The following is a 27,817-nucleotide window of genomic DNA, read 5'->3' on the forward strand; positions in this document are numbered from 1 at the left end:
TATACACAGAGGGTGCTACACGTATGGAATAAGCTGTCAGCGGAAGTGGTTGAGGCGGGTACATTAACAACGTTTATAATGCATTTGGATGAATATGTGGAAAGGAAAGGTTAAGAGGAATATGGGCCAAGTGCACAGAGGTGGGGTTAGTGTAGATGGCCGTTTTGGTCTGCTTGGACCAATTTGGGTCAAAGGGCCTCTCTCTGTGCCGTAGGATTCTATGATTATGACTTCTGTCCCTTTACCTCCACCATCATGCTGTTTAACTGCCTGGGAGGCAATCAGAGTTAGTGACATGCTGAAGATCACTGGCATTCACAACTATTCAAAATTGCATATGCCAATCAGCAATGTGTTGCTGTTTGAATGTGTTGCTGTTTGAATCTCTGTCTGCACTCGTCAGTGCCATGGTGTCTTATCTCTCCTTCCCCATTATTTACAAACCAAAAGAGCAAATACAGCTCACAATGGGGTTTCAGTAACTTGTTTTGCGAAGTGCATCAAATAATTTCAAAGTCCTTGGTTTTAAAACAGCCTTGACCCATTTTAATCCACAATCAAGGATATTTAAAAACCAAAGTTGCAGTCTCTACAAAAGGAATAAGACAGTTTGGAAATACTTATTATAAACATTTAAAAAAAGAGATTCAACCTTTACTTCCTGGAGTTATCCTCTAAACATACTCAAACCTGGTGAAGATTCTCTCCTTTCTTAATTCTTTAAGTTCTTACTCAACTGATCATATTGCAAATGTTTCCTTTTGGCAACGTTATGCACATCACCGGATATGATTGTCTGCAAGAAACACAGAAACACAAGCCAACTTTTAAACTCTATCTCCACTTTCTCTACTGCTAAATCGGTTTAAGACTTACTTTTAGCTCTCACAGCCTGTAGATTAACAAAATTAAACTGCCCTCTCTCTGAACTGGACAGGCTTGTGCTTCTTCTCAAGACATTGGGCTGACCACAGCTGAAATACTGTGAACAGTTTTGGGCCTCTTATCTAAGGAAAGATGTATGGCCTTAGACGCTGTATAGTGAAGGTTTACTAGGCTGCTACCATGTATGGAAGGATGTGTCTTATGAGGAGATGTTGAGTAAATTGGAGCTGTACGTACTGAAATATAAAAAAGTAACAGTTGACCTTATTGAAACATCTATGATTCTTAAGGGACATGGTAGATGTGGAAAGCTTGTTTCACCCTGCTTGTGGGTGAATCTAGGACCAGAGATCATAATCTCAGAATAATGAGTTGCAGATTTAAGACAGTAATAGAATCATACAGCACAGAAACGGACCCTTAGGACAAGATTTAGACCAGATTTCCCAAACTAAACTAGCCCCATTATTTTGCGTTTGGCCCATATACCTCTAAACCTTTCCTATTCATGTACTGATCCAAATGTCTTTTAAATGTTATAGCTATACCTGTATCTATCACTCCCTCTGGAAGTTCATTCCACATAAGAACCAACATCCATGTGAAAAAGTTGCCCCTCAGGTTCCTTTTAAATTGTTCTCCTCTCACTTTAAAAATATGCTGTCTAGCTTGGAACTCCACTACGCTAGGGATAAGACCTTGGCTGTTCACCTTATCTGTGATTTTATAAACTTCTAACAGATCACCCCGCAACCTCCAATGTGCCAGCGGAAAAAGCCCCAGCCTCCTCTTATAACTCAGACCCTCCAGTCCAGACACATCCTTGTAAATCTCTGAGCCCTCTTCAATTTGATAATAACCTTTCTATAGTAGGGCAAGCAGAACTATACACAGTACTTGGTGTTTGAGTCATGAAATGAGTGACTAGCAACTAACCAAAACAACCAGATGTCCTTGGTTTCAATACACACAGATTAGAAAAGCCACACTTTCAACTGGGACAACACTACTGTCATTGGACAAGCCAAACAGAGGACAGCCAGGGAATTCTTGGAGGTTTGGCATTCATCTGCTGACTCCATTAACAAACACATGGAATTAGACCCAATATACCGACCATTACAATGCACAACCAGAACCAGCACCTACCAGAAGCAACAAAAACCAGACCATATAAATTCGAGACAACAGTGCTTCACAGGAGACTCCACAGCACTGAGGATGTCATCTAGTAAGGGGACAAAAGGTCTGCTATCAAACCTCCTAGCTTGGTGAACACACCAACATCCATGTACACAGTACTCCAAAAGTGGCCTCACCAATGTCCTGTACAACCGCAACATGACACCCCAATTCCTATGCTCAGTGGTCTCAACAATGAAGACAAGTGTGCTAAATGCCTTCTTTACACCCTATCTAACTGTGACTCAACTTTCAAAGAACTATGTACCTGAACCCCTGGGTCTGTTTGTTCGATAACATTACATCGGGCCGTACCATTAACTGTATAAATCCCGCCCTTGTTTGTTTTACCAAAATGCAACATCTTGGATTTATCCAAACTAAACTCCCAATGCAGCTCCGCAGCCCATTGGCACAATTGTTCAAGATGCCTTTGTAATCTTAGATAAGCTTCTTCATTGTCCACTCTATCACCAATTTTGGTGTCATCCGCAAGCTTACTAACTTTGCTTCCTAAATTCTCAACCAAATCTTTTATATAAATGATAAACAACTGTAGATCCATCACCAATCCCTACAGAGCACTGCTGGTCACACTGAGGATAGTGAATGTATAAAATTCTTTACCACAGCGGCAGCTCAGACTATGGCCTTCCATAGATTCAAGGCTGAGATGGATTGGTTTTTTAATCAGGAAAGGAATGAAGGGTAATGGGAAAGGACAGGAAAGTGGAGTTGAACAGACATGATGAGCTGAATGGGCTACTTCTGCTCCTGTGGTCATATGGTCTCTTGCTTGTTGGTGCCTTGGGCATAACTACACTCCCAACAGTTTCCAACATCAGTTTGAAAGTGACATATGCTCTGAAGTCTCATTCACTGCCTGCCCCTTTTCACTTATGCAAATGCTTCCTTCCCCATTTATATTCCTGACTTCACACTGTCTTTATTGTGTCCATCTTCTGAGATGCATAATCTGGGAAACTTTCATATCCCCTAATGTTCCACAGTGTCTCCAGCTGCCCCTCAAGTACAAAACTCTGCTGCTTGAGCTCCAGCAATTGAGAACATCATACACATGTGCTCCTCCAACACAGATGGCCTCCTGAAGTTTCCATAGTGCAGGAATTGCAAACAACAGCTCTCAGCTGCCATCCAACTAATTTCTGTTCCCTCTTTCAGAACCTGGTTCCTGATACTCCTGCACATTGCAAACGTTTGATTTGCAAACTAAGTAAATGCGGTTGATTGGGACTGGAATGCACTGGTGGAGTCAGGTTCAGTTGAGGAATTCAATAGGAATTTGTATGATTATTTAATTCAAAAATTGTGCAAGGATATGGGGAAAGGCAGGAAAATGGGCATTCAGTCATGATGCTCATTTAGAGACCTGGTACAGACATAATTGCTCTATGAGCTCCTTCTGCATGGCAATGCTTCTGTAATTCTGAGCATTTATAGGAACATAGGAATAGGAGTTTGCCATTCAACTTCACACCCTGCTCCACAATTCATTAAGATATTAGCTGATATATAGCTGAGCTCCTTATGCTTGCCTGGCCCACGTCCCTTGATAACCTTGCTCAATAAAAAAATGTCAGATTTAAATGTAATAATTCAATTAGCATTGACTGCCCTTGAGGGTGGCCTGCACTATACTTTGCATGTAGAAGTGCTCTTGCAATATCTGTCCTGAATGGCCTGACCCTAATTCTTACAATATGCCCCCTAATTCTGGTATCTGCCACCAGTGGAAATAGTTCTTTTGATCTATTGTTTGTGGGATGTGGCTGTTGCTGGCTGTTCAGCATTTATTGCCTGTTCCTAGTTGTCATTGAGAAGATAGTGGTGAGCTGCCTTCTTGAACTGCTGTGGTCCACCTGACCCACAATGCCATCGGGGAGGGAATTCCACGATCTTGACCCAGCATCCATGAAGGATGTACTTTGAAGTCAAGATGGTGAGTGGCTTGGAGGGGAACTTGTGGGTAATGGTCTCCCCAAGTTTCTGCTGCTGTTGTCGTTCTAGAGGGAAGTGGTTGTGAGTTTGGAAGGTGCTGTCTGAAGACCTTTGTTGAATTTCTGTAGTGCATCTTGGAGATAATACACACTGCTGCTACTAAGCATCAGTGGTGGACGGAGCGGATGCTGTGGATGTAGTGCAAGTTAAGCATGCTGCTTTGTCCTGGATGGTCTCAAAGTTTGTAGAGTGTTGTCAGAGATGCGCTCCTCTAGGCAACTGGGGTATATTTCATCACACTCCTGGCTTGTGCCTTGCAGATGATGGACATGCCTTAGGGAGTCAGGAGGTGAATTACTTGCTGCAGTATTCCTAGCCTGTGACATGCTCTTGTAGCTACTGTGTTAATGTGGGTGAGTCCAGTTGAGTTTCTGGTTCAGATTCCTCAGCTTTAGTACCTGAATGTAGTGCTATTGTCGGTGAACATCCCCACTTGTGATCTGATGATGCAGGGAAGGTCATTGGTGAGGTAGCTGAAGATGTTTAGGTCTAGGACTCTAGCCTAAGGAGCTCCTGCAGCGATGTCTTAAAGCTGAGACGGCTGACCTCTAACGACCACATCTTCCTATGTGTCAGGTATGACTTCAACCACTGGAGAGTTTTCCCCTTGGTATCCATTAAGTCCATGTTTACTAGGGCTGCTTGATGCCACACTTGATTGAATACAGCCTTGATGTCAGGGAATGTCACTCTCACTTGTAGAATTCGGCTCTTTTGTCCATATTTGAAGGCAGTAATGAGGTCAGGAGCTGAGTGACTCTGGCGAAACCCAAACTGGGCATCACTGAGCAGGTTATTGCTGAGCAGGTGCTGCTTGATAGTATTGTTGATGACATCTTGCAGCAACTCACTGATGATCAAAAATAGACTGATGTGGTGGTAATTAGCCGGGGTAGAGTTGTCCTACTTTTTATGTACAGGACATACCTGGGCAATTTTGCATATTGCCTGGTAGATACTAGTGTTGTAACTGTACTCAAAAAGCTTGGTCAGGAGAGCAGCACGTTCTGGAGCAAAAGCCTTCAGTACTGTTGCTGGAATGTTGTCAGGACCCACAGCCTTTGCAGTATCCAGTGTCTCTAACTGTTTCTTGATATCACATGGAGTAAATCAATTTGGCTGAAAACTGTTATCTGCAGTGCTGGGACCACTGGTGGAGGCTGAGATGGATCATTCACTTGGTATTTCTGGCTGAAGATTGCTGCAAAATCATCAGCCTTATCTTTTCTGCTGATGTGCTCTTCCATCATTGAAGATGGGGATATTTGTGGAGCGTCTTTCTTCAATGAATTGTTTAATTGTCTGCCACCATTCACAACTGGATGTGGCAGAACTGCAGAACTTAGATCTGATCCGTTGGTTGTGAAATCGCTTAGCTCTGTCCATCCCTTACTGCTTATGCTGATTGGTGTACAAGGCAGCCTGGTTGGTAGTGTCACCAGGCTGACACTTCATTTTCAGGCATGCATGGTGCTGCTCCTGGCATGCCCTCCTGCACTCTCCATGGAAGGAGGTTGATCCCCTGGCTTGACGGTAATGGTTAAGTGAGCGATTTGTCAAACCACGAGGCTACAGAATGCACTGGAGTACAATTCTGCTGCTGTTGATGGCCCACTGCACTTCATGGATGCCCAGCCTTGAGGTTCTAGATCTGTTCAAAGTCTGTCCCAATCAGGAACAAAAACAAATTTGCTAGAAAAGCTCAGCAGGTCTAGAAGCATCTGTGAAGGAAAAAACAGAGTAAATGCTTTGGGTCCAGTGACCCTTCCTCAGAACAGACAGTGCTAAATGGGACAGACAATGTCCCAGACGTCATCATTACCACCACCATCGTCTGTCCCATTTAGCATGCTGATAATGCCACATGACACGATGGAGGTTATCCTCAATGTGAAGGCGAGACTTCATCTTCACAAGAACTGTATGGTGGTCACTCTTACTAATACTGTCATGGACAGATGCATCTGCAGCTGACAGATTGGTAAGGATGAAGTCAGCTATGTTTTTCCCTCTTGTTGGTTCCTTCACCACCTGCCGCATACCCAGTCTAGCGGCTAAGTCCTTTAAGACCCGACCGGCTCGGCCAGTAGTATTGCAGCTGAGCCACATTGAAATCCCCCACCCAGAGTACATTTTGTGCCCTTCCCATCCTCAGTGCATCCTCTAAATGTTGTGCAATGTGGAGGAGTACAGGTTTATCAGCCGAGAGAGGACGGTATATGTTAATCAGCAAGATTTTTCCTTGCCCATGTTTAACCTGAAGGCATGAGACTTCATGAGATCTGGACTCAATGTTGAGGACTCCAGGGCAACTCCCTCCCGACCGAATAACACTGTGCCACCACCTCTGTTGCACTGTCCAGCTAATGGGACATTGCATATCTAGGGATGGTAATGGTGGTGTCTGGGACATTGTCTGTATGATATGATTCTGTTATAATGGCTATGTCAGGCTGTCCCTTTAGTAGTCATCAGACAACTCTCCCAATTTTGACACGAGGCCCCAGAGGTTAGTAATGAGGACTTTGCCGGCTCGCCAGGGCTGTTTCTACTGTTGACTTTTCTGGTGCCTAGGTTGACGCCAGGTGATTCATCCAGTTTCATTTCTTTGACAGTTTGTAGTGATTTGGTACAATTGAATAGCTTGCTAGGACATTTCAGACAGCAATTAAGAGTCAATCACATTGCTGTGGGTCTGGAGTCACATGTACATCAGACCAGGTGAGGATGGCAGATCTCCTTCCCTGAAGGTCATTAGTAAACCAGATAGGTTTTCTCGACAATGGTTTCATGGACATCGGTAGATTCTTCTACCATTTGCCATGAGTCAGCCTGGGTCCCCAGAACATTATCTGAATTTCTGGATTAATAGTCTCACGATAATACCTACCCTGCTTTTCCCTGTTAGTATCCTGAAGACCTCGAATAGATCAGCCCTTAACCTCTGAATTCCTGACAATAAAGGCCTAATGTGTATAATCTCTCCTCATAGCTTAACTCCTGAAGTCCAGGTATCACCCTTGTAAACCCTTGTTGAATTCCCTCCATGACCACAATGTGTTTCCTAAAGTGTGATTCTCAGATCTGCTTATGGTACTGTGTAAGGTCTAACTAGGGTTTTGTTTAACTGCAGCGTAATGTTTACATCCCTATATTCCACCCCTTTAAATATGAAGCCCTCCATTCCATTAGCCTTATTGACTATCTTCTGCACCTCTGGCAGGACCTATACAGTTAATGGGAGGGTCCTGGAGAGTGTTGCCAAATAAAGAGACCTAGGGGTGCAGGTGCATAATTCCTTGAAAGTGGAGTTGCAGGTAGACAGAGTCATGAAGAACGTGTTTGGAACGCTTGCCTTCATCGTTCAGAACATTGAGGGTAGGAGTTGGGACTTCATGTTGCGACTTCACAGGACAGTGGTGAGTCCAATTTTGGAATATTGATTGCCCTTCTATAAGAAGGATGTTGTCAAACTTGAGAGAATGCAGAAAAGTTTTTTTTAATTCATTGACAGGATGAGGGTGTCTCTAGCTATGCAGCATTTGTTGTCCATCCTAATTACCAGAGGACAGTTAAGAGTTGCCCACATTGCTGTGGTCTGGAATCACGTGTAGGCCAGACCAGGTAAGGAGGGCAGTTTCTTTCCCTAACAGACACCAGTGAACCAGATGGGTTTTTCCTGACAGTCAACAACAGGTTCATGGCCATCACTAGATACTTAATTCCAGATATTTATTGAATTCAAATTCCACCATCTGCCATGGTGGGATTCAAACCAGGGTCCCCAGAACATTATCTGGGTCTCTGTATTAACAGTCCAGCGATAATAGTACTAGGCCATCACCTCCCTGTGATGAGTGTTTACAAGAATGTTGCAAGGACTTGAGTGTGTCAGTTATAGAAAGAGGCTGAATAGGTTGGGATTTCTTTCCCTGGAGCATTTGTGTCTGAGGGGTGACCTTTGCAATGTTTATAAAATCAGAAGAAGCATGGATAGGGGGAATAGCCGAAGTCTTTTTCCCAGAATGGGATGAGTCCAAAACTGGAGGGCATAGCTTAGAATGAGCGGGGAAAGATTTAAACTTTTTCATGCCGAGGGTGATGAGTGTGTGGAACGAGCTACCAGACGAGGTGGTGAAGGCTGGTGCAGTTACAATATTTAAAAGGCATCTGGATAAATATAAAGGGTTTACAGGGATATGGGCAAAAATCTGGCAAATGGAACTAGTTCAGATTGAGATATCTGTTCGGCGCAGATGGGTTGAACTGAAGTGTCTGTTTGACTCTATGACTGTTCATGGCATTTTAAAGAGCTGAGCACCTAAACCCAAATCCCATTGGACATCCACCGTATTTAACTTTGTGCCTTCTAAAAAAAGCCTGATTTATCCTTCCTCAGCCTGAAATAGGTAACCAGTCTTGCTTATTATAAAATCCATCTGCCACAGTTTTCCCCATTCACCCCTATCAAAATCCTGTTGTAATTTTATGTTGTCATCAACACTGTCTGTAATGCTGCCTAATTTTGTGTCATCAGCAAATTTGACTTCTTATGCCACTATCCAAGTCATTAATGAATATTGTGAATAATTGAGGCTCCAATACAGATAGATCCCTGCTGGACACCATTAATCATGTCCTGCCAGTTTGAAAATCTGAGATAACAAGGTGTGGAATTGGATGAACACAGCAGGCCAAGCAGCATCTTAGGAGCAGGAAGGCTGACGCTTTGGGCCTAGACTGATGAAGGGTCTAGGCCCGAAACGTCACTTTTACGCTCATAAGATGCTGCTTGGCCTGCTATGTTCATCCAGCTATCTCAGATTCCCCAGCATCGGCAGTTCCTACTATCTCTGATACAGTTTGAAAATTTACCTATTATTCCAACACTCTGTTTCCTGCCACTCAACCAGTTTCTTATCCATGCCAGTAATTTGCCCTGAATTCCACAGGCTTCCACCTTAACTAGCAATCTCTCGTGTGGGACTGTTATCACAAGCCTTTTGGAAGTCCATATAAACAACATTAATCAACTTACCTCTGTTCACCACCTTTGTCACATTTTTAAAATACTTTATGATATTTTGTCAGGCATGACCTACCTTTCATGAATCCATGCTAACTCTTCCTGATAACTGAAAATTTTCAAGGCAATCAGTTACCCTATTCTTGATTATACAATCCAACAATTTCCCCACCACAGATGTCAGGTTCCTGGTTTCTCTCTGTAATCCTTTTTAAAGAATGGATGATATAAGAAAATTTTTAATCCAGAGGTACAACTCCTGAATCCAGGAACTCTGAAGGATTATGGTAAGGGCATTGGCAATGTGCTATTCTATCTGCTTAACACGTGGATGGAAACTGTTGGGGCCCAGGAACTTGCTACTTTTCAGTTCCATTAATTTTCTCATTAGTCATGATTTAATTAAAGCTAATTTGTTCCTTAAATCACATACATTTGTGTAAGGAACTGTAATTTTGGCTGCACACTGTTTCAGCTTTTGTTTTGTTAATGGTCCCTCCTCAATATACTCCTTAATAGTCCCACCTTGTTCATTAAACTGGCCCTCTTTGCTCATCCTGTTGATACCTTCTCTTCACATGCTGACCTCCTATTTGACAGGGTCTCACCTATCCTAGAAGAGATTGCAACGATCCAGATATCTGAATCCTCCCTCTGATAACAGCTTTTAGCCACGTGTTCAGTTGCATCTTCTTATTTCTGTCCTCATTGGATCCAAATCTGCAGAGGTATTTTGGACGTGTTGTAGGCTGAAATGAAAAGCAAAGAAGTACACAATAACATAAAGCACACTAACAAAAACAGAAGTTGCTGGAAAAGCTCAGTAGGTCTGGCAGCATCTGTGAAGAGAAATCAGAGTTAACAATTTGGATCCAGTGACTCTTCCTCAGAACTAGTAGGAACTGCAGATGCTGGAGAATCTGAGATAGCAAGGTGTAGAGCTCGATGAACACAGCAGGCCAAACAGTGTCAGAGGACCAGGAAGGCTGATGTTTCGAGCCTAGACTCTTCTTCAGAAACTCAGAAGGGTCTAGGCCCGAAACATCAGCCTTCCTGCTCCTCTGATGCTGCTTGGCCTGCTGTGTTCATCCAGCTCTACTCCTTCCTCAGAACTATTTGTTTTTACGGTGAATGAGCCAGTGGATAAAGTGGAACTGCAGAGTGGTGCAGCCCTGAGCCAGCATTATACGATCCTGTTGGAGAAAGATTTCAAGAAAGTGCACGTGACGCCACATGGCACTGAGTGCGGATCTCAGAATGCAGTGAGAGCAGCTGTCCGTGGAATGTTGAACATCACAGAGATACATGTGATCCTGGGTAGATTCAAAGCACGAGGGATGAAACTTCTGTTGGAATCTGTGTGGGGTGAGTCTGAGCCAGAGGCAGTCACTAAGAATGTGATGTGGCTTTGGCAGATCTGAGGAAGGGTCACTGGGCCTGAAATGTTAACTCTAATTTCTCTGCACCGATGTTGCTGGACTGCTGACCTTTTCCAGCAATTTCTGTTTCTGTTTCTGATTTATGGCATCCATTGTTCTTTCAGTTTTTATAAAGCACACTAACTTTTTTTATCCACACTCAAGACTCATCACATCACCTTGTTGGAGAACCAACTCTGGAAGCTTCTCTCTGTGCACTTGCATATCCTCAGCTTGGCAATACATGGAAACAGCATCCTGCAAAGTTTTATGTTAGAGATTCAGAGGATCTTGAAGGATGTTTGGCTCCAATATTTGCATTATGACCAGCATGTCAGCATATTGAGGCATTGCTGAAACAAACGCCCAACCGTTGGCATAGAGCACCATTGCTCCATTTGAAGTCTATTAACCCTGACAAAAAAAAGTCTGAATGGAGTACTCCAAAGGCAGTCTGATGTCTGAATATAACAGAGTGTGGAGCTGGATGAACACAGCAGGCCAAGCAGCATCTCAGGAGCACAAAAACTGACGTTTCGGGCCTAGACCCTTCATCAGAGAGGGGAATGGGGAGAGGGAACTGGAATAAATGGGAGAGAGGGGGAGGCGGACCGAAGATGGAGAGAAAACAAGATAGGTAGAGAGGAGAGTATAGGTGGGGAGGTAGGCAGGGGATAGGTCAGTCCAGGGAAGATGGACAGGTCAAGGAGGTGGGATGAGGTGGTAGGCAGGAAATGGAGGTGCGGCTTGGGGTGGGAGGAAGGGATGGGTGAGAGGAAGAACAGGTTAGGGAAGCAGAGACAGGCTGGGCTGGTTTTGGAATGCAGTGGGGGGACGGGATGGGCTGGGCTGGTTGTGTGATGCGGTGGGGGGAGGGGAAGAACTGGGCTGGTTTTGGGATGCAGTAGGGGAAGAGGAGATTTTGAAGCTTGTGAGAATGGGAGGGGGAGTAGAAATTGTTCGCGACTGGGAGGTGCAGTTGTTTGTTGCGAACCGAGTGGAGGTGCTCTGCAATGCGGTCCCCAAGCCTCCACTTGGTTTCCCAAATGTAGAGGAAGCCACACCGGGTGCAATAGATACAATATACCACATTGGCAGATGTGCAGGTGAACATCTACTTGATGTGGAAGATTATCCTGGGGCCTGGGATGGGGGTGAGGGAGGAGGTGTGGGGGCAAGTGTAGCACTTCCTGCGGTTGCAGGGGAAGGTGCCGGGTGTGGTGGGGTTGGAGGGGAGTGTGGAGCGGACAAGAGAGTCGCGGAGAGAGTGGTTTCTCCGGAAGGCAGACAAGGGTGGGGATGGAAAAATGCCTTGGGTGGTGGGGTCGGATTGTAGATGGCAGAAGTGTCGGAGGATGATACGTTGTATCCGGAGGTTGGTGGGGTGGTATGTGAGGACGAGGGGGATCCTCTGGGGGCGGTTGTGGTGGGGGCGGGGTGTGAGGGATGTTTTGCAGGAAATGTGGGAGACGCGGTCAAGGGCGTTCTCGACCACTGTGGGGGCAAAGTTGCAGTCCTGGAAGAACGTGGACATCTGGGATGTGCGGGAGTGGAATGCCTCATCCTGGGAGCAGATGCGGCGGAGGAATTGGGAAATGGGGATGGAATTTTTGCAGGAGGGTGGGTGGGAGGAGGTGCATTCTAGGTAGCTGTGGGAGTCAGTGGGCTTGAAATGGACATCAGTTTCTAGCTGGTTACCTGGGATGGAGACTGAGACGTCCAGGAACGAGAGGGATGTGTTGGAGATGGCCCAGGTGAACTTGAGGTTGGGGTGGAAGGTGTTGGTAAAGTGGATGAACTGTTCGAGCTCCTCTGGGGAGCAAGAGGCGGCGCCAATACAGTCATCAATGTAATGGAGGAAGAGGTGAGGTTTGGGGCCTGTGTAGGTGCGGAAGAGGGACTGTTCCACGTAATCTACAAAGAGGCAGGCATAGCTTGGGCCCATGATACATGCTCCTGAGATGCTGCTTGGCCTGCTGTGCTCATCCAGCTCCACACTTTGTTATCTTGGATTCTACAGCATCTGCAGTTCCCATTATCACTGATGTCTGAATATGCCTTCTTTTTGTAATCTCCTTCAACGAACTGCTGCCAAATGTAGTGCTTTATGTTCCATTGGACTCATCTATATAGTCCAAGTTTGGGCTGAGCAGGTCTCCATAATTTTTCCAGACAATGTACCCAGGAGAATTGTTCAGTTTCACTTCAGTTTTGCTGCAGAGAGTGTGCACAGCACAGGAGACAGCCTTATCACCAAATTGAGCACCTCACCTTAAAATTGCCTTGAGTCAGAAGATGCTACGATTAGAAATTACAAGTTGGAGTGGGACAGAAATTATCTTTTATGCTTGTGATGAATTTTTAAAATCCTGTTAAATTATTCTTAGTTTCCCTCATTGAATTTCCTTTGTCACATGAAATAAACTGTGAATTAAATATCTGAAACTTATGTTGTGATATAGTTGTGAAATGGGTGAAGCTTTAAGTTGTTAGATTGATACATACTGTTTGGTTGTTTTCACGAGTCTGTAGTTCTGACAAAGCTTGTGAAGTGGCTTAAGCAGTGCTTGTCTCTGCAATGGTTCTCAAATCATGAAAATAATTATTAATGTATAGTATTAGTTCAGTCACTGTTTCCATATTTGCCCTTTTTAATTGAAAGATAATAATTCTGTAAAATTGAACTTACAGAAAAGTGATGAAACCAATGTTGCAGTAGATAAACTTCAACGTAAGGTTAAAATGATGGAAATACAACTGTCACAACTGGAGGACATACGTGATCAAGTGAGTACGAGAAGAAAAGGGCCTCTGCATGTTGTGTATCTGTAGGGACCAATATTGTGTGGTAGAAAGTGCTCATTCCCCCATAATAATTGAATAAGGATTAGATGAACATTTAATACTTTTTAACATTTTTCTAATGATTTTTCAGCAGGAAAGAGTCATAACTGTTTACATTAAACACAGTACTGGCTAATCATCAGTGTTTCTTTAACTTAAACTGGGATTTTGACTAAGGCTGGGATTTTATGGTCTCACTGTTTTATAACCTTTTTTAAGGACTGCACCTGTAATGTTAGGTTAAAAGGGTACCATTGACCTATTAAAATTACTTTTAACATAAAATATTGAATTAAATGCCCCACTTGTTATCTCAAAATCCTTATCTCTCTGTTTCCCATTGCCAGACCCTCAGTCTCCATGCCTCACTACAAAAGGGCCCTTGCTCATACTGCCATTATGAGAGTTTATAATGCTAATTAAACATTGAAACATGAGCATTTTATTTCAGCCTCAGAATTGGCTGAGATCAGACAGGATTATCGGCTTGACTTCTTTTAATTGCTAAAAAAAATGATTCTGCAAAGGTGTGTTCAGGAGGGTTTCCTAACGCAGTACGTTGACAGGCCGACGAGGGGAGAGGCCATTCTAGACTTGGTGCTCGGAAACGAGCCGGGGCAGGTATCAGATCTTGTGGTGGGAGAGCATTTTGGTGATAGTGACCATAACTGCCTCACATTCTACATAGCTATGGAGAAGGAGAGGATTAGGCAAAATGGGAGGATATTTAATTGGGGAAGAGGAAACTATGATGCGATTAGACACGAGTTAGGAAGCATGGACTGGGAGCAATTGTTCCATGTTAAAGGCGCAATAGACATGTGGAGATGGTTTAAGGAACAGTTGTTGGGAGTGATGAGTAAATATGTCCCTCTGAGACAGGCAAGAAGGGGTAAGATAAAGGAACCTTGGATGACGAGAGCAGTGGAGTTTCTTGTGAAAAGGAAGAAGGTAGCTTACATAAGGTGGAGGAAGCTAGGGTCAAATTCAGCTCGAGGGGATTACATGCAGGCAAGGAAGGAGCTCAAAAATGGTCTGAGGAGAGCCAGGAGGGGGCACGAGAAAGGCTTGGCAGAAGGAATCCGGGAAAACACAAAGGCATTTTACACTTACGTGAGGAATAAGAGAATGATCAAAGAAAGAGTAGGGCCGATCAGGGATAGCATAGGGAACTTGTGTGTGGAGCCTGAGGAGGTAGGGGAAGCCCTAAATGAGTTTTTTGCTTCTGTCTTTACGAAAGAAACCAACTTTGTAGTGAATGAAACCTTTGAAGAGCAGGTGTGCATGCTGGAATGGATAGAGATAGACGAAGCTGATGTGCTGAAAATTTTGTCAAACATTAAGATTGACAAGTCGCCAGGCCCGGACCAGATTTGTCCTCGGCTGCTTTGGGAAGCGAGAAATGCAATTGCTTCGCCACTTGCGAAGATCTTTGCATCCTCGCTCTCCACTGGAGTCGTACCTGAGGACTGGAGAGAGGCAAATGTAATTCCTCTCTTCAAGAAAGGAAATAGGGAAATCCCCGGCAATTATAGACCAGTAAGCCTCACGTCTGTCGTCTGCAAGGTGTTAGAAAGGATTCTGAGGGATAAGATTTATGACCACCTGGAAGAGCATGGCTTGATCAAATACAGTCAACACGGCTTTGTGAAGGGTAGGTCATGCCTTACAAACCTTATCGATTTTTTTGAGGATGTGACTAGAAAAGTTGATGAGGGTCGAGCTGTGGATGTGGTGTATATGAACTTCAGTAAGGCATTTGATAAGGTTCCCCATGGTAGGCTCATTCAGAAGGTCAGGAGGAATGGGATACAGGGGAACTTAGCTGCTTGGATACAGAATTGGCTGGCCAACAGAAGACAGCGAGTGGTAGTAGAAGGAAAATATTCTGCCTGGAAGTCAGTGGTGAGTGGGGTTCCACAGGGCTCTGTCCTTGGGCCTCTACTGTTTGTAATTTTTATTAATGACTTGGATGAGGGGATTGAAGGATGGGTCAGCAAGTTTGCAGACGACACAAAGGTCGGAGGTGTCGTTGACAGTGTAGAGGGCTGTTGTAGGCTGCAGCGGGACATTGACAGGATGCAGAGATGGGCTGAGAGGTGGCAGATGGAGTTCAACCTGGATAAATGCGAGGTGATGCATTTTGGAAGGTCAAATTTGAAAGCTGAGTACAGGATTAAGGATAGGATTCTTGGCAGCGTGGAGGAACAGAGGGATCTTGGTGTGCAGATACATAGATCCCTTAAAATGGCCACCCAAGTGGACAGGGTTGTTAAGAAAGCATATGGTGTTTTGGCTTTCATTAACAGGGGGATTGAGTTTAAGAGTCGTGAGATCTTGTTGCAGCTCTATAAAACTTTGGTTAGACCGCACTTGGAATACTGCGTCCAGTTCTGGGCGCCCTATTATAGGAAAGATGTGGATGCTTTGGAGAGGGTTCAGAGGAGGTTTACCAGGATGCTGCCTGGACTGGAGGGCTTATCTTATGAAGAGAGGTTGACTGAGCTCTGTCTCTTTTCATTGGAGAAAAGGAGGAGGAGAGGGGACCTAATTGAGGTATACAGGATAATGAGAGGCATAGATAGAGTTGATAGCCAGAGACTATTTCCCAGGGCAGAAATGGCTAGCACGAGGGGTCATAGTTTTAAGCTGGTTGGTGGAAAGTATAGAGGGGATGTCAGAGGCAGGTTCTTTACGCAGAGAGTTGTGAGAGCATGGAATGCGTTGCCAGCAGCAGTTGTGGAAGCAAGGTCATTGGGGTCATTTAAGAGACTGCTGGACATGTATATGGTCACAGAAATTTGAGGGTGCATACATGAGGATCAATGGTCGGCACAACATTGTGGGCTGAAGGGCCTGTTCTGTGCTGTACTGTTCTATGTTCTATGTTCTATTAGTGCCACATATAATGCTGGTGTGGATACACTCTGCTGAAATCTTGTTTACAGGACTGATGTCTGCTTTGGAACTTCAGAAGCCACACTGGAGTGGCGAATTCCTGCCAACAGCTAGTTTCATCATTTGTCACTTAAGTTTCCTCCATGTAGTGATTGAATTTGAGGATAGCAAGTGGCTCACTGATTAGCACTACATCCTTACAGCACCAGGGACCCAGGTTTGATTATCGCCTTGGGTGACTATCTATGTAGAGTTTACACATCAGAGAACTCCTGTAGTGAGGCAATGTGGATAGGACACAGGAATAGGAAGGGTGAAATGATAATACTGAGGGTATACTGCAGGCCTCAAGCCAGTTTCAAAATCTCCCCTTCCCCAACTGCATCCCTAAACCAGCCCAGTTTGTCCCCTCCCCCCACTGCACCACACAACCAGCCCAGCTCTTCCCCCCAACCCACTGCATCCCAAAACCAGTCCAACCTATCTCTGCCTCCCTAACCTGTTCTTCCTCTCACCCATCCCTTCCTCCCACCCCAAGCCGCACCCCCATCTACCTACTAACCTCATCCCACCTCCTTGACCTGTCCATCTTCCCTGGACTGACCTATCCCCTCCCTACCTCCCCACCTATACTCTCTCCACCTATCTTCTTTACTCTCCATCTTCGGTCCGTCTCCCCCTCTCTCCCTATTTATTCCAGTTCCCTCTCCCCATCCCCCTCTCTGATGAAGGGTCTAGGCCTGAAACGTCAGCTTTTGTGCTCCTGAGATGCTGCTTGGCCTGCTGTGTTCATCCAGCCTCACATTTTATTATCTTATAAAGCTGTAACATGACATGCTGACTTCTATACTCAATTCCCTGACCAATAATGGGAATCATGCCGTTCGCCTTCTTTACCACCCTATCTACTTGCAAGGCCACTTTCATGGAGCTATGCGCTTGAACCCCAAGATTCATTTGTACACCAATGCTGTTCATGGTCCTGCCAGTAATTGTGTACTTTCCCTTAGCATTTGACCTCCCAAAGTGCAACATTCACTCTTAGCGGATTAAATTCCATCTGCCATTTCTCCACCCATACCTGCACCTGATCTGTATTCCTCTGTATCCTTTGACAACTTTCTACACTACCCACAACTCCACCTATCTTTGTATCACTTGCAAACTTACTAGCCCACCCATCTATTTTTTCATCTAAGTCATTTATATCGGTCACAAACAGCAGAGGTCCTAGATCAGATCCCTGTGGAACACCAGTAGTCACAGACCTCCAGCCTGAAAAGCACTCTTCCACCACTGCCCTCTGTCATCTCCAAGCAAGCCAATGGCAATCTCACTGTGCATCCCATGCATCTTAATCTCTGGATGAGTCTACCTTGAGGGACTTTGTCAAAGGCCTTTCTAAAACCTAGGTAAACAGCAACCACTGCTCTACCCTCATCGATCACTTTTGTCACCTCATCGAAAAGTTCGATCAGTTTCGTAAGACAAGACCTGCATTGTGCAAAGCCATGCTGACAGTCCCTAACTAGGCCATGCTTTTCCAAATATGTGTAAATCCTATCCCTAAGAATTCTCTCCAATAGCTTCCCAACCACTGATGTGAGACTCACTGAGCTGTGCTTTACTGGATTATCCCTATTTCCCTTCTTGAATAGAGAAACAGCATTAGCTACTTGCCAGTCCTGCAAGACCTCTCCAGTGGCTATCGAGGATACAAAGGTTTCAGGCAGGCCCCAGCAATCGCTTCTCTTTCCTCTCTCCAAAACCTGGGGTAAATAACATTGGGCCCTGGGACTTAACCATCTCACTGCTGTTCTAGAGATCCAACACCACTTCTTTCTTGATCTTAAATTGCTTTAGCTGATTAACATGCTCCACACAAACCTCCCTGTCCTCCATATCCTTCTCCTGGGTGAATACTGATGTAAAGTACTCATTTACTTGGAGAGACAATGGCCTAGTGGTATTACCATTGGACTGTTAATCCATAGACCCAGATAACATTCTAGGGACCTGGGTTTGAATCCCACCACGGCACATAGTGGATTTAGAATTCAGCAAATATCTGGAATTGAGAGTCGAATGATGACCGTGAATCCATTGTCGATTGTCGGGAAAACCCATCTGGTTCACTAATGTCTTTTAGGGAAAGAAACTGCCATCCTTACCTCGTCTGGCCTCCATGTGACTTCAGACCCACAGCGATGTGGTTGATGCATAACTGCCCTCTGGGCAATTAGGGATGGCCAGTAAATGCTGGCCTAACTAGCACACCATCATCCCATGAATGAATAAAAAATTAGGAATCCTGGGGTTTGTGGGTTCAAATATCACCATATCTGCAGTGAAATTTTAATTCACTTCATTAAAAATCTGGAACTGGAAGTTAGTTCCAGTGACTATGACCGTGAAACTATCATTGATTGTTGTAATAATCTCTCTGGTTCACTTTAGGGTGGGAAACTGTCTTTGCCTGGTCTGCCTACATGTGACTCCAGACCCACAGCAATGTGGTTGACTCTTAACTGCCCTCTGAGCAATTAGGGATGGGCAATAAATGCTGCCTTGTCAGCAATGCTTTCATCCTGTGAATGAAAATAAAATAAATTTAGGATCTCAGCCATATCCTTGCCTCCAGGCACAAGTTCCCTCCTTAATCCTTGTGGTGGTCCTGCCTTCTCCCTAGTTATCCACTTGTTTTTAATGTATCTATGGAATGCGTTGGGATTCTCTAACTGTACTTGCCAAGGTCATTTCATGGCCCCTCCTTGCCCTTCTAATTTCCGGCTTGAGTACTTTGCTGCTTTCCTTATATTCCTCACAGGCCTTGTCCGATTTTAGCCTCCTAAACTTTACATGTGTTTTTTTTTCTTTTGACTAAATTAACAACCTCCCTCATTATACAAGGGTCGCTTTTCCTTGCCATCCTTGTCCTTCCTCCTTACTGGAACATGGGCCATGAAACGTCATTAGCAAACAGCATTATGGAGAATCCCAAAGCTTCTTATACATACATAAAAAACAAGAGGGTAGCTAGGAAAAGTGTTGGCTCTCTCAAGGATAAAGGAGGGAATCTCTGTGTGGAGCCAGAAGAGATAGGTGAGGTCCTAAAGGATTATTTTGTTTCAGTATTTACCAAAGAGAAGGAATTGCTGGAGGATAAACTCGGGCAAGTGAGCATTGAATTTCTAAGCCAAATTGCTATTAAAAAGGAAGAAGTATTGTGTGTCTTAAGAAGTATTAAGGTAGATAAGTCCCTGGATCCTGATGGGATCTATTTCAGAGTATTGAGGGAGACAAGAAAACAAATTGCTGGCGCACTGACAGATATCTTTGAGTCTAATTTGGCCGCAGGTGACGTGCCAGAGGACTACAGAATAGCCAATGTTGTCCCATTGTTCAAGAAGGGTAACGGGGTAACCTCGGAAATTACAGGCCTGTGAGCGTCACGCTGCTGGTAGGGGAACTGATTGGAAAAGATTCTCTGGGCTAAGATCTATATGCATTTAGAAGCAAATGGATTTATTAGTGATAGACAGCATGGTTTTGTGTGGGGGAGGTCGTGCCTCACTAACTTGATCGAGTTTTTTGAGCAGTTTACAAAGGTGAATGAGGGAAAAGCGGTAAATGTTGTCTACATTGATTTCAGTAAAGTCTTTGACAAGGTCCCTCATGGCAGACTGGTATAAAAAGTGAAGTCACATGGCCTCGGAGTGAGCTGGCAAGATGGATACAGAACTGGCTTAGTCATAGAAGACCGAGGGCAGTGGTGGAAGGATGTTTTTTGGAATGGAGGATTGTGACTAGTTGTGTTCCACAGGATCAGTGCTGGTACCTGTACTGTTTGTGGCGTACATAAATGATTTGGGGAAAAATGTGGCTGGCCTAAATACTAAGTTTGCAGATGGTACAAATGTTGATTGATTTGCGGATAGTGGGGAAGATTGTCAGGGGATACATCGAGACATACGTGAGTTGGAGGCATGGGCAGAAAAATGGCAGATACACTTTAATCCAGACAAATATGAGGTGATGCATTTTAGAGAGTCTAGTAAGGTAGAAATTATACAGTGAATGGCAGAATCCTTAGGATTAATGATATGCAGAGGTATCTGGGTGTGCAGGTCCGCACATTACTGAAGTGGCAGTGCAGGTAGATAAGGTAGTGAAAAAGGCCTGTGGTGTGCTTGCCTTCATTGGAAGGGTCATTGAGTATAACGGTAGACAAGTTATGCTGCAGTTTTATGGAACTTTAGTTAGGCCAACTTGGAATACTGCGTACGGTTCTGGTTACCACACTACCAGAGGGATACGATAGTAGGAACCGCCGATGCTGGAGCCTGAGATAACGAGGTGTAGAGCTGGATGAACACAGCAGGCCAGGCAGCATCAGAAGAGCAAGAAAACTGATATTTCGGGCCTGGACCCAGAAGAAGAGTCCAGCCCCAAACGTCAGCTTTCCTGCCCCTCTGATGCTGCCTGACCAGAAGGATGTGGATACTTTGGAGACGGTACGAAAAGGTTTACCAGGACTTTTTTTTCCCTTTATTCATTCACAGCATGAGGGCTTTACCAGCTAGGGCAGCATTTATTGCCCATTCCTAATTGCCCAGAGGGCAGTTAAGAATCAGCCACATTGCTGTGGGTTTGGTATCATGTCTAGATCAGACCAAGTAAGGATGGTGGTTTCCCTCCCTAAAGGACATTAGTGAACCAGGAGGGTTCTTCTGACAATCAACAATGGATTCACAGTTATCATTGGATGTTAATTCCAGATATTTATTGAATTCAAATTCCACCATCTGCCATGGTGGGATTTGAACCCGTGTCCCCAGAACATTATCTGGATCTCTGGATTAACAGTCCAGCGATAATACCACTAGGCTATCACGTCCTCCTGGTGTGGGTGATTTTAGTTATGAAGAAAGGTTGGATAGACTGCGTTTGTTTTCTTTAGAACACAGGAGGCTGAAGGGTCCCCTGATAGAAGTTGATAAGATTATGGATGGAGTGGAAAGTATGAGGCTTTTTCCCAGGGGTGGGGATCAATTACTAGGGGGCACAGGTTCAAGATATGTGAGGTAGGGAGTTTAACAGAAAAGTGTGAGGCATGTTTTTCACATAAAGGATGGTGAGTGCTTGGAATACACTGCCAGAGGAGGTGGTGGAAGCAGACATAGTAGCAGCATTCATGAAGCACCTGGATGAATACAGTACTTAATTGCCTTGAACTTTTCAAAAGGCTAATTTATAACACTTTGATAACGTTAACTGCATATAGTTTCCTGATTTCAGTCTTTGTTTTTGATCAAAAGATTTATATTCACTATATTTCAATCAATGGAACCTTCTGTAATTCTACTGATGAGGAAAATATTAAGTGACTTTCTTCAGGCTAGAGGTGTTTTCTTTCAGCAGTGAAAAGGGATAGTGGATAGCTCCTTCCCTCTCACGTATCCAATGGATCTAACATCCATAATTTGTTCAGCTACCCAGGAAATATATTTGTTGGGAGGCAAAAGACATTTGTTATCAATAACTGGACACCATATCACAGACTGTCAGCAACTATTGCCAGTTGAAGCTCAGTTCATGTACAGTCTTTGTCTTCAGCTTGTCTGCAACCAGATCTCCTGCACTGCTGGAACAACAGCTGTGTAAACAGCATTTAGTGTAAGATAACTTGATTTTTACAAAAATCCTTCAACCATCCTTAGCTTTTAAAACAATCCTTTTGTTGTTCAGTCCACAAGCAAAAATACAGAAAAACAAAAAGATATGGTCTTTATGTTCTGAATTCAAATTCGACTGAAGTGATTGCCCTTGGATCCTAGTCTACCTTATTAGCGGAAACATATTCTCCACATACATTCTATCCAGGCCTCTCAGTATTCTGTAGTTTCTATGAGATCCTCCCTCATCCTTCTAAATTCCATCAATAAAGACCCAGTGTCCTCAACCATTCCCCATATGACAAGCCCCTTAGATACGGGATCAGAACTGCTTACCATGATACAAATGCAGTCTGACCAGAGCCTTTTGCAGCCTCTGTAGTACGTCCTTGCTCTTGTATTCTAGCCATGTAGAAATAAATGCTGCGTTTGCATTTGCTTTCCTTACTGCCAAGTGAGCCTGCATGTTAACCTTAAGAGGATCCTGAACTAGGACTTTTAAGTCCCTCTGTGCTTCAGATTTCCAAAGCCTTTACCCATTTAGGATATTGTCTACACCTCTATTCTTCCTACCAAAGTGCCTAACCACATACTTTCTCAAATTGTATTCCATCTGCTGCTTCATTGCCCACTCTCCTAGCCTGTCCAGGTCATTCTACAGTCTGCCTGTTTCCTCAATACTGTATGTCTATTTTTGTGTCATCTGTAAACTTAACAACAATGCCCTCAGTTCTTTCACCTGCATTATTAATGCCCCTTACGTCGTAGGCCCTTACCTTATTTAGCAGCTTCCTGTGCAGCACTTTGAGGCCCTTTGGAAATCCAAATTGATTGCGTCCACCAGCTCTCCTTCATCTAATTTGTTTCGTACCTCAAAGTGTTGTAACAGATTTGTCAGCCATGACCCCCACCCTCCTTGCCATGCTGACTCAGCCCTATTTCACCAGACACTTCCAAGTGCTCCATAATCTCTTCTATAATAATGGGTTCTAAAATCTTACAAACCACCAAGGTTAGGCTAACCAGCCTAAAATTTCCTGTCTTCCACTTCCTTCCCTTCTTAAACAGGGATGTTACATTAGTTATTTTCTAGTCCTTTGGCACCCTCCCTGACTCTAGGGGATGTAGTCCATCTGGTCCAAGTAATTTATCCACTTTGAGACCTTTCAGCTGGCCACTACACTCACCTCTGCCCCCTGCTTTCTTTAAAGCGACTGGTTGCCCTGTCCTCCCTAGCATGTTCCTTCTTGCTTTGGATGAATTTCTGCTGTCCTTCATATATTACCTCCAAAACCCAGGCTATTGCTGCTGTAGCATCAACTCTGAGCCCAAGTCCTTCAAGCTGCAGACACTGACTGCAGTTGTGGCTACTGTGGCTTGCACTGGGATTCACCAGCTCCCACACTATGCAAGAACCTGTTTGGCCATTTATAATTTGGTTAAAAACTGTTATTCTTGGGTTGTTCCTAAATTATTTTACTTCTTACTGAATCCACTACTATTCATGGCTAGTCACTAATGTAGGTCCCTTACCAGCTAATCAGCTTCTCTGTGACGTAATTTAATTTTTTTAAAAATGTGAACTCCAAAATGTTCAAAATCCCCAGGTTTAAGTCATACTCACCGCCACTGGTCCTCCATTAGGTAGCCTTCAAAACCCCCGGGTTGGCATCACACTCACTGCCTTTGGTATTACCCTTGCACCACTTAGGTGAGTCTGGACGTATTCTGCGCACTTTGTGTATTGACATCCATTCTAACTAGTCATGACCTGTACACTGCAAGGGAAGACCCTTGACGACGTGAAATGGCATCTGCTTGAACTTAGCACTGAGTGGAAATGGGGCAGCACGGTGGCTCAGTGGTTACATTGCAGCCTCACAACGCCAGGGACCCGGTTTTGATCCCAGCCTCAGGCAACTGTCCGTACAGAGTTTGCACATTTTCCCCATGTCTGTGTGGGTTTCCTCCCACAGTTCAAAGATGTGCGGGCTAGGTGGATTGGCCATGCTAAATTGCCTGTAGTGTTTAGAGGTGTGTGGGTTATAGGGGCATGGGTCTGGGTGGGATGCTTCAAAGGGTGGTGTGGAGTTGTTGGGCCAAAGGGCCTGTTTCCACACTGTAGGGAATCTAATCTAAAAAAAATGGGCCTGTTAAGTTTAGGTTTATCTGAATGATCCCCTGCTTACTGTCACCTGCTATCAAAAATAGGATCTTTCAAAAATGGGGCAGTGCTTGCAAATCATTTTGTTTTATTTAGTTGCTCCCCGTAATATATATTTTAGTTTCCCTGTACACTTGCTGTTTTTCCTTTTCTTCCATTGTGAAAATAGATGCAAAATTTTCATATTATCCATGTGCCATTACTTGTATCTGGCTTTCATGGCCCCAAATTTTTCACTACCACTTTCTCTTAATATATTCAAAGGAACTCTGCTTTTTGCTTTGATTCCATTTGTAGTGATTCAAACATTGATGGAATGGTATACAGTGAGGAAGATAGCCTTAGATTACAGGAGGATATGAACAGGCTGGTCAGATGGGAAAATCAGTGGCAAATAGAATTTCATGAGACCATTAATCAGAAACAGGAAAAAATAAGAAGAATGGTCTCCTTCTGTAACGTAATAATTCTGTGACTGATGAGGCACAGTACGTAAGAAGTTCTGAGTGGTATCTACCACTTAATGTGCAATTTAGACTCAACCACAGTTTGTCTCTTAAATATTTAACCCATATTAATTTTTAGTTAACTGAGAAGAAACATGACTGAGATGTATAAAATTATAAGGGATATAGATAGGGTAGACAAGAAGAAACTTTTCCCCTTGATTAAGGAATCAGTGACCATGAGGCATATTTTAAAGATAAGCAGAAGGCTTTGAGGGGATGTGAAGAAATGTCACTCAGGATGGTGGCAATTTAGAAATCGCCTGTAAGTATGGTAGAGGCAAAAACCATCATTACATTAAGAAGTATTTAAATGTGCGTGTGATGCCAACGCATACAACGCAATGGGCCAAATGCCAGGACATGGGATTGGAATAGTTAGATGATTGTTTGTGAATGGCACTGACGCGATGGGCTATAGGGCTATTTTCTGTACTGTACATCTCTATGACTATTATTTTATAATATGATCTCAGGAGAGAAACTCAAATTATTAACGAAAAGAATAAAGCCAGAAGATTCCACTGTTTAAAACAGAAGGCATTTTATTGCTGAGAGTAAACAGGGTGAACACTATATATATGCAGCGTACACTCCAACATTAAAAATTAACATTGGTTAAACACTTGAGAGGTAAGTTGTGGTTGAGTCTAAACTGTAACTTGGGCATTAAATGGCAGATACCAGTCAGATACTCCTCACGTGCTGCGCTTCATCAGTCACAGAGTTATTACTTTGCAGAAGGAGACCATTCTTCTTATTTTTGCCTGCTTTGATTATTGGTCTCACGAACTGCTACTATGCAGCTTGGACTGATCCGTGTAATTTTATATCTTTTGAAAAGGAACTGTTTTTATCTGAAGACATGGTTTCCACATCTTAGTTTGCTTCTTAACCTTAGAAACTGATAGTCAGTTTCCTTTCGCAGTCTGTCTGTTCTGTATTTCTTTTTGTTTTAGTTAGGCTCTGCCTCAAAATAGATAAATTGAATTCAAATACATAGATTTTCTCGGTAATTCTTTTAAAAATTCGCATGATATCAGTAAATGCTGAAGGCACAGGATACAGTAAAGCCTGTGGAGCCAGAAACCATCTTATGTGTAGTGAAGATTTGTATTTTGTATTACAGTTGGTGCATGTTATGCTGGGACAGCTTCCTTTTAAGAGGTGATTCACATAGCCACTGATGAGTGATCAGCCAGGTGTGCAGGTTTGTGTAGACTTGTCTTGTGCTTCTACAGAGTGCCCTGCAACTGAATAAATCTCCATATTTGACATAAATGATGACTTTGCATGTTCTTTTATTCTACTGGAGCCTAATAATTTCCCAATACGAATAATTGATGGTGAGAATACGAGAGAAGAAAAGAAAACTTTGCTTTTCACTCACTGCGCATTTGAAATTGGACCAGCAGCAGAGGACCGGGTAAGAAAGAAAGAGGGGGGGACGGTCAACAGATTCCTTCCAGAAAGAAAGAAATAAGAAAACTCAAACTTAAATTTGAGGAAATCCGGATGGCCCAGGCAGCAGAGTCCTCCATGGCGGTTTTCGAGATACACAGCAATGCAGAATCACCGAGCAGAAACTGACAGCTAAATCCGTATCCTTGAAGATGGCCTCAACTGTGATCTTGGGATCATGTCGTGCTACATGTAACCCCACTACACTGTTTTGTGTCTGTAACATCTTCCCTACTGTCCTATTTTGACACCATCACCTTGATAACATGCTATGATCTCTCTATTTTAATTTGTTTGTACAGTTTTGGATCACTTGTTACTTTGGTTTGACCCTCAGCATGTGACTGTAATACTTATCATGGTATTCCAGCCATTTGGTTTTTTCTCAGCACGGCCTTAGTTTTAATTTTTTTAAATTATCTCTCTGCCTGAATTAATCAGATTATAGGTCATCCCTTCACTTGCTATTCAGCTGTTGACACTTATTCACACCATCTTACACTTTTGATCACCAACAGAGACTTATTATTCAGACTGTCACCACTCCGCTCACACCATTTGTGCAATCTTTTGATCTCTCTGCCGATAAATTTTGTGCCTGTATGATTTTCTTCACTCCACCTGATGAAGGAGCAACACTTCAAAAGCTTGTGATTTCAAATAAATCTCTCAAACTATAACCTGGTATAATGTGACTTCTGACCCATCATCACAGGACCTTCAGAAGGAGCACACCACCCTGAAGGCAGCACACCATCCCCAGAGCAGCACACTGTCATGAGGATACTGTCCCTGTGGAAGAAACTGTCTTTACGTGCCCCAAGGACAACCATTTATCTGAAGTTCTCAATGTCCCTAAGGTGAATCATGCACCAGAAGTAAGAAAACACCCAGCACGAAACAGATGCCCACCAAATAGACTTTCTTATTAAATAGTGCCTCCTGTTTATTGTATCTAATGGAACTGTATATCACACCCATGGAAAAAGTTTTTCTGCTTCGACATGTATTTCATGCTCGGCAATGAGCCAGGACAGGTGTCAGATCTCGTGGTGGGAGAACACTTTGGCGACAGTGACCACAACAGCCTCACATTTACCATAGTCATGGAAAGGGAAAGGAGCAGTTACCAGGGGAAGATATTTAACTGGGGTAAAGGAAACTATGACGCTATCAGACAGGAGTTGGGAAGTACAGGTTGGGGGCAATTATTCCACAGAAAGGGCACAGCAGACATGTGGAGGCTGTTGAAGGAGCAGTTGTTGCGAGTGATGTATAAATTTGTTCCTCTGAGACAAGTAAGAAGGGGTAAGATTAAGGACCCTTGGATGACGGGTACAGAGGTGCTTCTTGTCAAAAAGAAAAAGGCAGCATACGTAAGGTGGAGGAAGCAAAGGTCTAGCACAGCTTTAGAGGATTCCAGGCTTGCTTGGAAGGAGCTCAAAAGTGGACTGAGGAGGGCCAGGAGGGGGCACGATAAATGCTTGCCAGGAAGGATTAGGGAGAACCCGAAGGCATGTTACTCATACATGAGGAATAAGAGAATGATCAGGGAGAAGGTAGGGCCGATCAGGGATAGCGTAGGGAACTTGTGCGTGGAGTCTGAGCAAATCGGGGAAGCCCTCAATGAGCTTTTTGCTTCAGTTTTCACAAAGGAAGGGGACCTTGTTGTGAATGCGAACTTTGAGGAGCAGGAAAACAGGCTTGAACAGATCGAGATTGAGGAAGTTGATGTGCTG

The 27,817-nt window shown here is 43.9% G+C and overlaps 1 protein-coding gene across 3 annotated transcripts in view; it reads left to right on the forward strand.

The window, feature by feature from the left end:
• The window catches only part of LOC125454338 (desmin-like), a 121,587-nt gene that overhangs the window by 23,507 nt on the left and 70,263 nt on the right, over positions 1 to 27,817 (forward strand). For 2 of the 3 annotated variants that reach the window (XM_048535000.2, XM_048535002.2), the window contains exon 3: positions 13,222 to 13,317. The exons of the other annotated variant lie outside the window; for it this stretch is intronic. In XM_048535000.2, coding sequence (XP_048390957.2) covers positions 13,222 to 13,317 — 96 coding nt within the window. The remainder of the gene's footprint in view (positions 1 to 13,221; positions 13,318 to 27,817) is intronic. 3 annotated transcript variants of the gene reach the window in all.

This window comes from Stegostoma tigrinum, chromosome 7 (assembly GCF_030684315.1).
Source record: "Stegostoma tigrinum isolate sSteTig4 chromosome 7, sSteTig4.hap1, whole genome shotgun sequence".
Lineage (NCBI taxonomy): Eukaryota > Metazoa > Chordata > Chondrichthyes > Orectolobiformes > Stegostomatidae > Stegostoma > Stegostoma tigrinum.